Here is a 12,669-nt window from a genome sequence, read left to right on the forward strand (position 1 = left end):
TTTTTAATTAATATCACATGAGAAAATGGGAAGGTGGAACACATCAGCTGATGTGATTAATAATGTAAACAGATATATATATATGTGACCCTGGACCACAAAACCAGTCATAAGGTTAAATTTTACAAAACTGAGATATATACATCATATGAAAGCTCAATAAATAAGCTTTCTATTGATGTATCTATTTGAAAATCTGGAATCTAAGGGTGCAAGAAAATCAAAATACTGAGAAAATCACCTTTAAAGTTGTCCAAATTAAGTTCTTAACAATGCATATTACTAATCAAAAATTACATTTTGACAGGTTTATAGTAGGAATTTTACAAAAAATCTTTATGTAACATGATCTTTACTTAATTTCCTAATGATTTTTGACATAAAAGAAAAATCAATAATTTTGACCCATACAATGTATTTTTGGCTATTGCTACAAACATACCCCAGCGACTTAAGACTGGTTTTGTGGTCCAGGGTCACATATATGATGCTGCTCCTGAGCGGAAACATCAGCGAGCGTCCAAACGCTGTTAAAACACCGTGATGCAAAACACAATCTTAACAACACAGCAGCCAAGAGATGTGACTTTTCATTTGTGGTTGCTAGATATAGATTCAAGCAAAAAATAAAGAAAAATCAAATCTGTCAGTGTCTAGAAATACGAAATACACATGACTTCTCCAGGTCTAGATCACAATCCTACACTTCACTGATCTCTGAATCAAAACTAATACTGAAATATGCTTCAGACTGCAATAAAACCAAGAACATCCAGAAGAATCCCTGTTTAATGCTCCACAGACTGAATGTGTCACGATGAGAGGAACTTCCTGAAGTCCAGAGGAAGTGACGGAGAGCAGATCGCTGAATCTCCTCCTCCTGCGTCCTGGTTGGATGAAGCAATGATGGCAGGGGCTGCTGCTGACCAATCGGATTCGACGGAGCTGAGAGAGCATCTCAGACAGCAGATCAGCTGATGCTTCTGAGACCATATAAACACGCATCAAGACACCGACCACAATACAGACTCATCAGCAGACACACCAGACTGAAGCGCATCGATCATCTTAGAAACACTGGAAGATTATAGTGAAAATACAATCCAGTAAAGATAGCACTTAAAACGACTTCTACAAAATAAACTCAGATCATCTGTAAAGGAAGAGTCCACCATAATGTGCAAACTGACTGAAAATGTGCTCACCCTCAGACCATCTGAGATATAGAGGAGTTTGTGTGTTCATCAGATTTGTAGAAATGTGTCATTAGATCACTTTCTCACCAATGGATCCTCTGCAGTGAATGGGTGCCGTCAGAATGAGAGTCCAAACGGCTGATAAAAACATCACAATAATCCTCAAGTAATCCATCAAGACGTTTTTAACTCGAGTCCATAATCTATAATAATGCTTCCTCCAGTGAAACAACCATCTCCTGTTGTCTCTCGCATCAAAATCAAGCCACATTTTGTCTTGTACATGGTGTTTGATCTGTGCAGATTTCTCTCCTGATTCAGATCAGACCACTTTTTCACTGGAGGAACCGTTATTATGGATTTAAAAATGTCTTAATGTTGGATTTGTTTCAGCTTTTGTCTTCTCAAGATGTTAACTGATGGACTGGAGTGGTGTGGATTATTGAGATGTTTTTATCAGCTGTTTGGACTCTCATTCTGACGGCACCCATTCACTGCAGAGGATCCATTGGTGAGACAGTGATCTAATGCCACATTTATACAAATCTGATGAACAAGCAAACTCTCAATCTTGGATGAACTGAGGATGAGCACATTTTCAGCACGTTCATTTTTCAGTGAACTACTTCTGTAAACATGACGTAGCACCTAAATAAAGCCAGAAACAGTGATCCGATCTCTGGATGGACATGATCATCTAACATCTTCTACCAGTCGGACTCCATCGATGTTTGCTAAAGCACATCACAGTGGGCACGATTGCTATTTCAAGCACAAAACTGCCTGGAACGATTGTGACCTGCTGTGCTCATTGAGCAGCACTGAACTCTAACGATTCTTTAATTGTCTCTATACTAATGACACAGAGCTCTTTACTCCTGCTCCAATGCACATGAGAGATCACAATATCAACCACTACTTTAGAAACACACTTTAAGATGAAAGTGTAAAAATAATAATTGTCACTTCAAAATTAAACTATTGCTTTGCCTTCAAATGCAAACGAAGGTGCATCAGCTCAGATCAATGGGGCCTATGATCAATCGGTTCACCTGAGAAACACAAGACCTGTGCTAATTGTAAGTTGACAAAAAGACGGAATTCAAGATTTGGTAAATGCATAGCATAACAGGATTTACAAGCAATTTTTAAAGGCTGCTCATTTTTGACTGGGAACACCACTTTAGGTGAAGGACTGTCAGCAGCACGAGGGTTTACAGGTTGCACAGAAGCAGATATAATGAATCAGTGACTAGTTTAACTATCTGGATGAACACTCAAAACTAAAGTCAGACAGAAAATCTACATTCTGTGATTAGAATGTAAAACACAAGTGTTGAATGTTCATCACTGACTTACACCTTCGAATACACGACCAAACAGGAAAGTTTACAAATCCACCACTCAAAATCAACATGTTAGTTCAACTAATCTGAAATATGCTTCATGTATTAACATCTGAATGACTGAACCTGATCTATAGGGATGGGCAAATGAATGAATATTATTTTGAATTCTGATTTAGCTTATGAAAACAAGACAAACGAGATTGAATGATTAAGATTAAGACTATTATCCCTTATGTATTTGTGTATACACACGTGTACACAATTTAATATACAGTTTAAGCATTATTTTTTATATTTCTACAGGGCTTTTTCTGTTGAAGTACATTTAAAGTTCAAGGAAATCTACGGTTGAAAAGAAAAAAGTTCAATGAATCCATCATGCATCCACAGTCAATAATTAATGGTGGTATATAATCATATTCTCAATACTGACCAACATAACAGATGATGATTTTCCATAATGGAGCATCTCTAAGCTGAGCTCATCGGGTCACTGTAGGGTCAGATCAGGTAGAAACAGCTCCTTAGTGCTGTGTCATGACACCATCACAAACACTATGGCTGCCCAAACATTATCATTATCATAACACTGCGAGGATCCTCACATCACTGACTGACCGGAATCAGGCCATTATTAATGACACCGTGTCACACCTGAGAACTTGACACCTGCAGCAGCAACTACATGCCCAACATCTGCAGTAACACACACACACACACACACACACACACACGCTGCAAACATCATTTCTACTCTCATGAATTAATCATGCGCGCGCTCGAGCCGCGTTCAGCACCGAGGACAGCGGCGCGCGCGACGCACCTCAGGCCGCGACGGGAAGCGTCGTTTCGGGCTCGCGTCGGGAATTCGGCTGTCAGCGCTGCTCGAGCGTTTCAGCTCGCAGGTCAGAGTTGCAGCCCTGTTCTTATCCGTTACGCCGCGTTATAAGCGCCGAATCGCATCCAATCACGCGGCTGCTTGTTGCTAGGAAAGACTCGGATGATGATTCCTCACCTGCTGCCGCGGGAAGCGCGTCACATGTCCTGTCAGCGATGTGCTCCACTCCTGCGGGAATGTTATGGAGGGAATAATGGTGTTATGTGGTTGTCCGTGCCATGTTATTCTCCGGGATTGATGCTGGAGACTGCGCGCTACATCCGGGCTGCTGGGAAATCACGGCACCTGACAGCCGATCGACTGACGCTACTATGGCGAAGGCGTCAGCATGAATATTCATGAGCTAGGCGTTCGCTATTGGACGGGAGCAGCGCAACGTCAGGACCAACCGCTTTATATTCAATACTTAAGACTTCCCATTGGAGGACTACAACGTAACGTCAACATTGACTTATTAATTATTATAAACGAAGCCTTTTATTAATTTAACCTACGATTAAATAAAATTACGATAAATGTAAATTAAAAAGTTTTTTTTAATTGGCCTACATCTGTTTATCATTCGACAAAAGACTACGATATGACAACCAAAGAACTAAGATCTTTAAAATAACATTCTAATTATTTAGAGAATAACGGAAGGTTTGTTTTATCCATTATTTTTAAAACCTCAAATATAATAAAAACGTTCCATTCTGAGAGGAAATCAAAATAATAAGTCTTAATATATCTGCAAAACACTTAAAATAAATATTTTGCAATTGAGGGTCACTACGCAGCGTCGGTTTGCGTCATTAATATTCAGAAAAACAAGCCATCGCCATTGGATGGTAACAAGGCAACGTAGCATTACGTAATTAATATTCGTGAACGAGGTCTAACGCCATTGGAAGGTGGCCAGTCAACGTCCGTGCGTTCTAATTAATATTCATGAGCTCTTCCTTCACCATGGTAGGGTTCGTAATGTCGAACCGGGCGGCTTCGGACGCGAATCATAACGTGTTCAATGACAGATAAGAAATAATCTCTCAGAGCTTCACATCCAGCTTCAACACGTCGCACATGCGGTGTCGCTAGATCGTCTATACTGATGTGGTGATGCCACACGCCGCGTCTTTGGGATTGTGGGGTTATAAAGTGGGAAACACGGTACCGATACCGTATCCAAACATCGAGACTGCTCTCAGCGTTCAGAAGCGTCAGATCCGGGTTTAACGGCGACGAGAAGCGGCGCTAGATTCCACAAACACCGATGACACGTGACGCGACGCTCGCACGCTTAATAACACGCAGAAGTGACAGTTACGTGAATGACGTCACACAACGGCGTCGATGATGTCATTAATGTATGTCAGTATTTGACCGCGACGATGACTAATGGATTTCCGTCAAAATCAGTTCATACAGATATTTTGTCTAGTTATGAATATTTCGTTTCCAGGCCTGAAAATCACACTTCTAGAATCCATCTCTGATTACTGCTGTTTTTTCAGTCTGTTTGTCTGTGATTAAAGACTTTACTATTATTAAGTAGACTGCTAAAGAACTAAAAACATTTAAAACTGTTCAGGAATAAACTCAAGTGTTCTGTATGAGTATAATGTACGGCAGAAATACATTCAGATTCATATTTGAAATAATTTGTGACTGATTTCATGTCATGCATTACTTCATATTAAGTTCTGATAATAAACTTTTGAAGCTGCTTCATTTGTGTGAAGATCAGTGATGATCGTGTGTTTTTAATTCAGCCACTGAGGGGCAGCACACACACAACTGTCTGAAAGAAAGAAATGAGTTTCTGTAGAGCCCGTGAGGATGAAGAACATCAGACATCATCATCATCATCATCATAATCTGCATCACATGGATTCCTCTTGATTTTAGCAAGAAACTTTCTTCATAAGACTTCATTTCGTGATCTGTGTGACCTGGAAACTCACAGACAAACTTGTGTGATTATGTGCTGGTGTTTGCTCTTATCTGAGCAGTGTGTGTGTGTGTGTGTGTGTGTGTGTGTGTGTGTGTGTGTGTCATGAGAGATCAGCTTTACCAGCGGTCTCCTGTCGTCAGCGGTGCATGATGGGAAGGTTAGAGCCACATGAGATCAGCTGACACACAGAACACCTGGAACCACTGCGTCACAGACACAACACAAACACAACAACACATGACAAACAGAAGAGAATCAATCATTACAGCTGCACTGGAAATGACAATAAACACATTCTGCTCTTGAGTGCAGGGTGACGTAATGTAATGGGGGAGATGTGAGGGCGATTCCAAGGGCCAATGAGGGAAATGGGGCCCAGAAATCATAGTGGCACCCATACACTAGTGAGTGTTCTTTACACATGATGAAAATGTGTACAAACCAGCCACTATAACACATCAACATCCTATTGTGCAACCACTGATCTATAATAGAGAACTATTGTTATAAATGTATCTTGATTTACACATCACACACATCTCATATCTCACCTTAAACTCTTCTCTGACACTGTGAACAAGTACAGTTCTGATGAAAAACTGTTGGTCATGATAAAAATGATGCCAGTCAACAGTTTCTGGATTTACACTTATGTTTATTCCAATAATTTATTGAAAATTATGTAATAATTCTGGGTTTTAGATGAGTAAAACAAATAAATCTGTATAAAAGACATTTGAAAGTAGTGGATAAAGTGGAGAAGGTGTGAACAGAACAGATTTGTATAAATGTGTCACTCCATCACTGTCTCACCGATGAATCCTCTGCAGTGAATGGGTGCCGTCAGAATGAGAGTCCAAACAGCTGATAAAAACATCTCAATAATCCACACCACTCCACTCCATCAGTTAACATCTGGAGAAGACAAAACCTCAAACAAATCCAGCATTAAGATGTTTTTAAATCCATAATAACGCTTCTTACAGTAAAAAAAGTGGTCTGGTCTGAATCAGGAGAGAAATCTGCACAGATCAAGCACCGTTTACAAGCCAAAACAGCTCTTAACAAACATGTGGCTGGATTTTTGATGTGAGAGACAACAGGAGATGGACTTTTTCACTGGAGGAAGTGTTATTATGGATTATGGACTCAATGTATTTGAGTTAAAAACGTCGTAATGGTGGATTTGTTTCAGCTTTTGTCTTCTCAAGATGTTATGATGGACTGGAGTGGCCATAGGATGGCCTGAGGATGAGCACATTTTTAGCACATTCTCATTTTTGGATGAACTATTCTCTTTAAATCAGGAGATCAGGTTCCTCTGCAGATCTACTGGAAAAGCACTTATCTGATTGAGTTGAGATGAATTAAGTGAAGGACGGTCTGCTGGCAGATGTTTGTGTTCTGTAACGCTGGAGACCAAGAGCGGCATTGACTGTGAGGAACAATGAGTCCTGTGATGAAGGTTTGAGGAACATGCTGAGCTGCGACGTTCATGCGATGTGTGTGGAGTGTGTTATGAACACAATGATGACAGTATAATGGCGTTCAGTGTTGATCCTCCAGCGCATGACTGCAGACAGCAGCACGCTCACAAGAGACTCATTACAGCACAAACCAGCCACTATAACGCATCAGCATCCTATTGTGCAACACATGCCGCTTATATACAGAATAACTCAAACTCCTGCAGAACCAATTCATGATTCAGATCTCAGTGAATATATTCTTGTATTTGTGTCTTTTTCTGCAGTACAAACATTCTTAAATCAAGATATATTTACTTAAGATGCAAAATTAACATAAATCTACACTGGCATATTTGTTCTTGTTTCAAGCAAAAATTGATACATTTGTCAGGAAACTGTCAGCTGTTACATCTTCAGTCATTTTGTATCTTCAGTAAATGTATCTTGATGTAAGGATGTTTAGATATTTGTACTGGAAAACAAGACAGAAATACTGCACTTTTTGCATGACGTCAGTAAATCTGGACAAATCTGACTCTGGACTCATGAGTGTGTGTGACATGATGATCTTATCAAACTGCTGGTTACTGTGGAAACTGCTGTAATATTGACCAGTGTGTTTGTGTTCATCTAATAATCCACACCACAGACGCTGCTGTTTTACCACAAATGAAGACAATTCTACTAGGAACTCTCAAACATGTTATTTTCTATTTTTAGTAATTATATGGGCTGCTTTATTTTACATGTCTTTTATATGTGACCCTTAATATGTTGTATGGGTCAAAATTAGTGTTTTTTCTTTTATGCAAAAAATTGTGGGTATTAAGTAAAGATTTTTTTTTCTACCGTAAATATATCAAAACGTAATTTTTTATTAGTAATATGCATTGCTAAGAACTTCATTTGGACAACTTTAAAGGTGATTTTAACAATATTTTTTGCACCCTCAGATTCTAGATTTTTAAATAGTTGTATCTCAATTCAGCTTTCATTGATGTATAAATCTCAATTTAAAAAAAGAGACCTTTATGACTGGTTTTGTGGTCCAAGGTCACATATGAGGTTAAATGACTGTAGAACAAATGTTTGACTAGTTATAAAATATAAAGAGTGAATGACAAACATCAAATCATGTGCAGATCATGTCTGTCATCTTGGTCAAACTCATCTTTTCTGCGTTAAATGTTAAAGCATTAAACAGTAATTGGTTAGTTTGATCAAACAGTCTGAGTCTCACAAACAATAATAATAATAATAATAATAATAATAATAATGAAAATCCACTGCAAAAAAAAAAAAAAGATTTTCTACCTCAGTATTTTTGTCCTATTTCTTGTCAGTGGGGTCAGAAAAATAAACTTGTTTTCCCTTTCAAATAAAGTTTAAGGAATATTTGTTCTTTTCTCAGAAAACAAGACTTCATTTTGAGTTATTTTGCATCTCCAGTAAAAGTATCTTGATTCAAGCATGTTTAGATATTTGAACTGCAAAACAAGGAAGAGGAAGAACTTTTTTTAGTGTATTTATTCTTTCAGAAGATGGTAACAGCATATAATGCTGAGATTGTGTGTGTCATGAACAAACATGTTCTTTCTCTAGTGTGGAGTCATAATGAGGAGGAATGAGGAGGAGACCCATATAAACGTCCCCAGATCCTCATCTGCTGCTCCTCCGTCGTTCAGCTGATCGTTCAACAGGTACTGTGATCTTCAGCTTCTCTTCAACATGCTGTTATAGTCAGGAATAGTGTACTGTCATTGTAGTTATCACTAATATTCGTCTTATTTTATGTGTTGATTAGATCCTGTGGTTGTGATGTTGTAGATTTACGGTGAATATCGTCTAAAGATCTCAAAATATTGTGCATCATCATTTGCTGTTCATCTCAGGACTCTTACATATCACTGTTCTTAAATACTGATTTAAAATTCACACTTTTAGCAGTTAGATCACTATTAACTACTGGTTTAGAATGATGACCAGCTGTGTAACCGCAGTGGAAGAATAAATATTTGAAATAACTAACTGAAATATATTAAAAGATATACTCTAATGGTCAACATCTGAATATCTGTTAAACTGTAATGTATTTCTGTGATCAAAGCTACATTTTCAGCATCATTACTGCAGTCTTCAGAGTCACATGATCCTTCAGAAATCATTCTAATATCCTGATTTGCTGATCAACAAACATTTCTGATTATTAGCAATGTTGAAAAGAGTTTTATTTATGCAGAACACATTTTTATTTGTCACATATGCATTCAGTTGTTTAAAAGTGACAGTAAAGACAGTTACAAAAGATTTCAAATAAATGCTGTTCTTTTGACCTTTCTGTTCATCTGTGAATCTTGAAAAATAAAATCTATAAAGGGTTTCCACAAGAATATTGTGCAGCACAACCGTTTTCAACATTGCTAATAATCAGAAATGCATCAAATCAGTATATTAGAATGATTTCTGAAGGATCATGTGACTCTGAAGACTGCAGTAACGATGCTGAAAATTCAGCTGCGCATCACAGAAATCAATTACAGTTTAACACATATTCACATAGAGAACAGCTGTTTTAAATTGCATTAATATTCCACAGTTTTTACTGTATTTTGATCAAATAAATACAGCATTGGTGAGCAGAAGAGACTTTTTTTTTAAGTCAAAAATATTAATTATAGTAACAGACTTATGTACACTAGACACTCTCTATAAACACTCGCCGCTACAAAGACTCAATAGGATTTAGGGCTCAGTTTGTGTATGTGTAGTCAACTATTTATTGTAGTTATAGTATTTATAGTATATGTATAGTCAGATGGTTAACTGTTATATAGCTCTATAATTGCTTTTCTTATACTGACTTGACTTCTTAACTTCTGACCAGTAGTGAAGTTCTAGTGATATGTCAGCATACTGTCAAACTGGTCAATACTAAGGGGTCACTAACTTACCCGCCAATAAACATTTTCAGTTTGTCAGTGAATCAGACCCAGTAAAGCTGGTCGGTTGAGTAGATCTGTGTTGATCTGTAATGGTTTGTTTCTCATGTTCAGGTCCATCATGAGTTGTCCATCATCTGGTCAGCAGGGCATTTACCCACAGATCCCTCAGCAATGGCCTGGTCAACCCTGCCAACAACCCTGCTGGTCCTGTCAACCCACTCAACCCAGCTGGCCTGTTAACCAGCCCACTGCTTCGGTTCCTACGACCTGGCCCGTCCAGCCCATCCAACCCATCCAACCAGGATGGCCCAACCCTCCAACCACTCCAATGATCCAACCCAGCCCAGCAATCCAGCCCATCCCACCAAACCAGCCCATCCCAACAATCCAACCAATTCAACCAACTCAACCAGTTCAACCAATGCAGCCCAGTCAACCCATCCAACCGAATCCACCAGTCCAGCCAAACCCACCCGTTCAGCCGAGCTGGCCAGCTCAACTACCCACCCCAACGGGTTACCAACCGTCTCCGGTTCCTCCCACGTGGCACGGTAATCCTGGTCAGCCCGGTTGGCCCTGTCAGGGGCCCACAGGAGGAGCACCGCAGCAGTGGCCCCCAGCGCCAGCCGTCGCTCCTGTAGTAAGACACTGAACCCATGCATTAGGACAGACACCCATCGATGCAATTAATAAAACAACTAAAACTGTCAAAACACACTCACCATCACTGACTCCAGTTCATATGTGAGAGACGGCAAACTCGTGCTAATGCCAATTTCAAGTTGTAGTTTGGTGAACTTGAATTAATATTTTGTGAAGATATGTGACCATTAAAAGATTGATGCACAGCAAAAAATTATGTTCTTCCTCAGTATTTTTGTCTTGTTTTTCAGTTTAAACATCCTTAAACCAAGATACATTTACTGGAGATTTACTATTAGGTCTATTAGATATGAAGTCTTGTTTTCTGAAATATCTACCAAAATGAATGACTTCATACTTAAAATAGGTCATTGCAGTGAGGAGAACACACTTTTATTTTAAAGAGAAAACAAGAACAAATTTCAGAGCCCACTATTTGTTCTCGTTTTAATCATAAACTAGTTTCATTTTAACACATTTTTAAAAAAAATATATATATTTTTTTTAAATGTATCTTGATTTTTTTTTAGATTTATAAAAACAAACAAGACCATGGCTTATCTTAAAAATAAATCATTGTTTTCTGTTTTTCAGGTGGTTCCTTTCAACATGAACTTTCCCCGAGGAATCTACGACAAGCTGATGCTGACTATCAGAGGACAGATTAAACCAGACGCCAAAATGTAAGTGCAGACCTCATTTTCTAACTTATTCATGGCTGAGTTTCAGAACTTACAGAAAATATAACCCCTCACACATCCAAAACATTCATGAAAGTCCTATATGAACTTGAAAAATGTAACTCACAAGTCAAACTTGCAGGATGATGAATTTTTATTTGCAAAATTTCGGTCAGTTGAACTTCCTCAACCAACCAAAATGTTGCAAATAAAATGTTGCCATGATTTAAAGAGACAGTTCACCCAAAACTCCTCAGCATTGGGGAGAGTACTGTAAGTGATGACAGAATTTTCCTTTTTGGGTGAACTATTGTTTTATGTTTGAGTAGTGTGAAATCATAAATAAATGATTCCAGATCATAACATGAACAGAGTTTGATGCTTTGACAAATGACTTTTAAATCGCTGGTTTGTCAACACCAAAAGTGTCACTAATGTTTCTCCCGTCTCAAGGTTCACGATCAACTTCCTGCGCGGTAACGATATCGCTCTTCACATCAACCCGCGATTCAGCGAAGGAGGGAAACCGGTTCTGGTCCGCAATCACAAACTGGGCGAACACTGGGGAAAAGAGGAGCGGGATCTTCTGTCGCCGTTCCCCTTCATGCCGGGCCATCACTTTGAGGTAAACGACTCGCTCCGAGATCCTCTGCCTAAAAACAGAGCGTTGAAGCGATTCCCGTTTATGGGAGGAATTAAAGCAGCAGGACAGTCCAACAAGTGATGGACGTATGCGTCACTAGTGTAGGAGTGTGTGAATGACACTGACCTTCACGTCTCTCTGTAGATGAAGATCCTCTGCACCTTCAGCGAGTTCAAGGTGGCCATCAACAACACGCCTGCCTTCGACTTCCAGCACCGCATCAAAGAGGTCAACCAGATCGACCGCATCAACATCCTGCACGACGTCACGCTCACCTCCGTCAACGTGGACACGCTCCCATGAGCCTCAGCAAACCAAACCCACCATATTAAACACCAGCGCTGTCACACCATTAAACCATCATCTTCAAGACACAACGACACCCTACAGATCCATCAGTAACACACAACCGGAAGCATCTGCTCTCACGCCAAACGCCTCCTTCATTAACACTCACTCCAGCTGTTTGAGCCATTTTGACCTGGAGACGGTTCTCTTCTTTAAGAAATGGCTAGTTAATGTTTTCACCCTGCACTAAGTGCTTTTCAGCAGCACAAGGGTTCAGTGAAAGTTATAGAAACAGATGGTTTCTGTTGCAAAACAATGGAACTCTAACTAACAAAGAAATACTACCGTCTTTACTTTCATGCATCATATCTGGAAAGTATAACAAGATCTAAATGTCTGAAACAACTTGAAAATCTGTCATGGTCAAAAAGTTCATTTTCAATCATATTGTCATGAAGATATTTGTAACGAATGTAGTGTGGCTTGTAGTACAGTGTGATTAATTCAACATAGAATAACACTAACATATATACAAATCCCTACTAATGTTGAGTGTGAATTAAAGTATTATTTAAAGTCAATGTGAATGAATCAAATGTCATCTACTTTCAATATAATATCAGTTTATT

The 12,669-nt window shown here is 39.0% G+C and overlaps 2 protein-coding genes across 2 annotated transcripts in view; one reads left to right on the forward strand and one right to left on the reverse strand.

Annotated features, from left to right (window-relative positions):
• pak5 (p21 protein (Cdc42/Rac)-activated kinase 5) overlaps window positions 1-4,170 on the reverse strand; it is a 53,447-nt gene extending 49,277 nt beyond the window's left edge. Inside the window, exon 1 of the mRNA XM_073817073.1 lies at window positions 3,561-4,170. The gene's annotated coding sequence lies outside the window, so the exon portion shown is untranslated. The remainder of the gene's footprint in view (window positions 1-3,560) is intronic.
• Window positions 4,171-8,524: 4,354 nt separating this feature from the next.
• Window positions 8,525-12,621, forward strand: LOC141348875 (uncharacterized). Its single transcript, XM_073853184.1, has 5 exons — window positions 8,525-8,545; window positions 9,899-10,427; window positions 11,024-11,112; window positions 11,563-11,734; window positions 11,897-12,621. The coding sequence occupies exons 2-5, from the start codon at window positions 9,906-9,908 to the stop codon at window positions 12,053-12,055; spliced, it is 942 nt and encodes a 313-aa protein (XP_073709285.1). The 5' UTR covers window positions 8,525-8,545; window positions 9,899-9,905; the 3' UTR covers window positions 12,056-12,621.
• The last annotated feature ends 48 nt before the right edge of the window (window positions 12,622-12,669 follow it).

Source organism: Garra rufa, chromosome 13 (genome assembly GCF_049309525.1).
Source record: "Garra rufa chromosome 13, GarRuf1.0, whole genome shotgun sequence".
Lineage (NCBI taxonomy): Eukaryota > Metazoa > Chordata > Actinopteri > Cypriniformes > Cyprinidae > Garra > Garra rufa.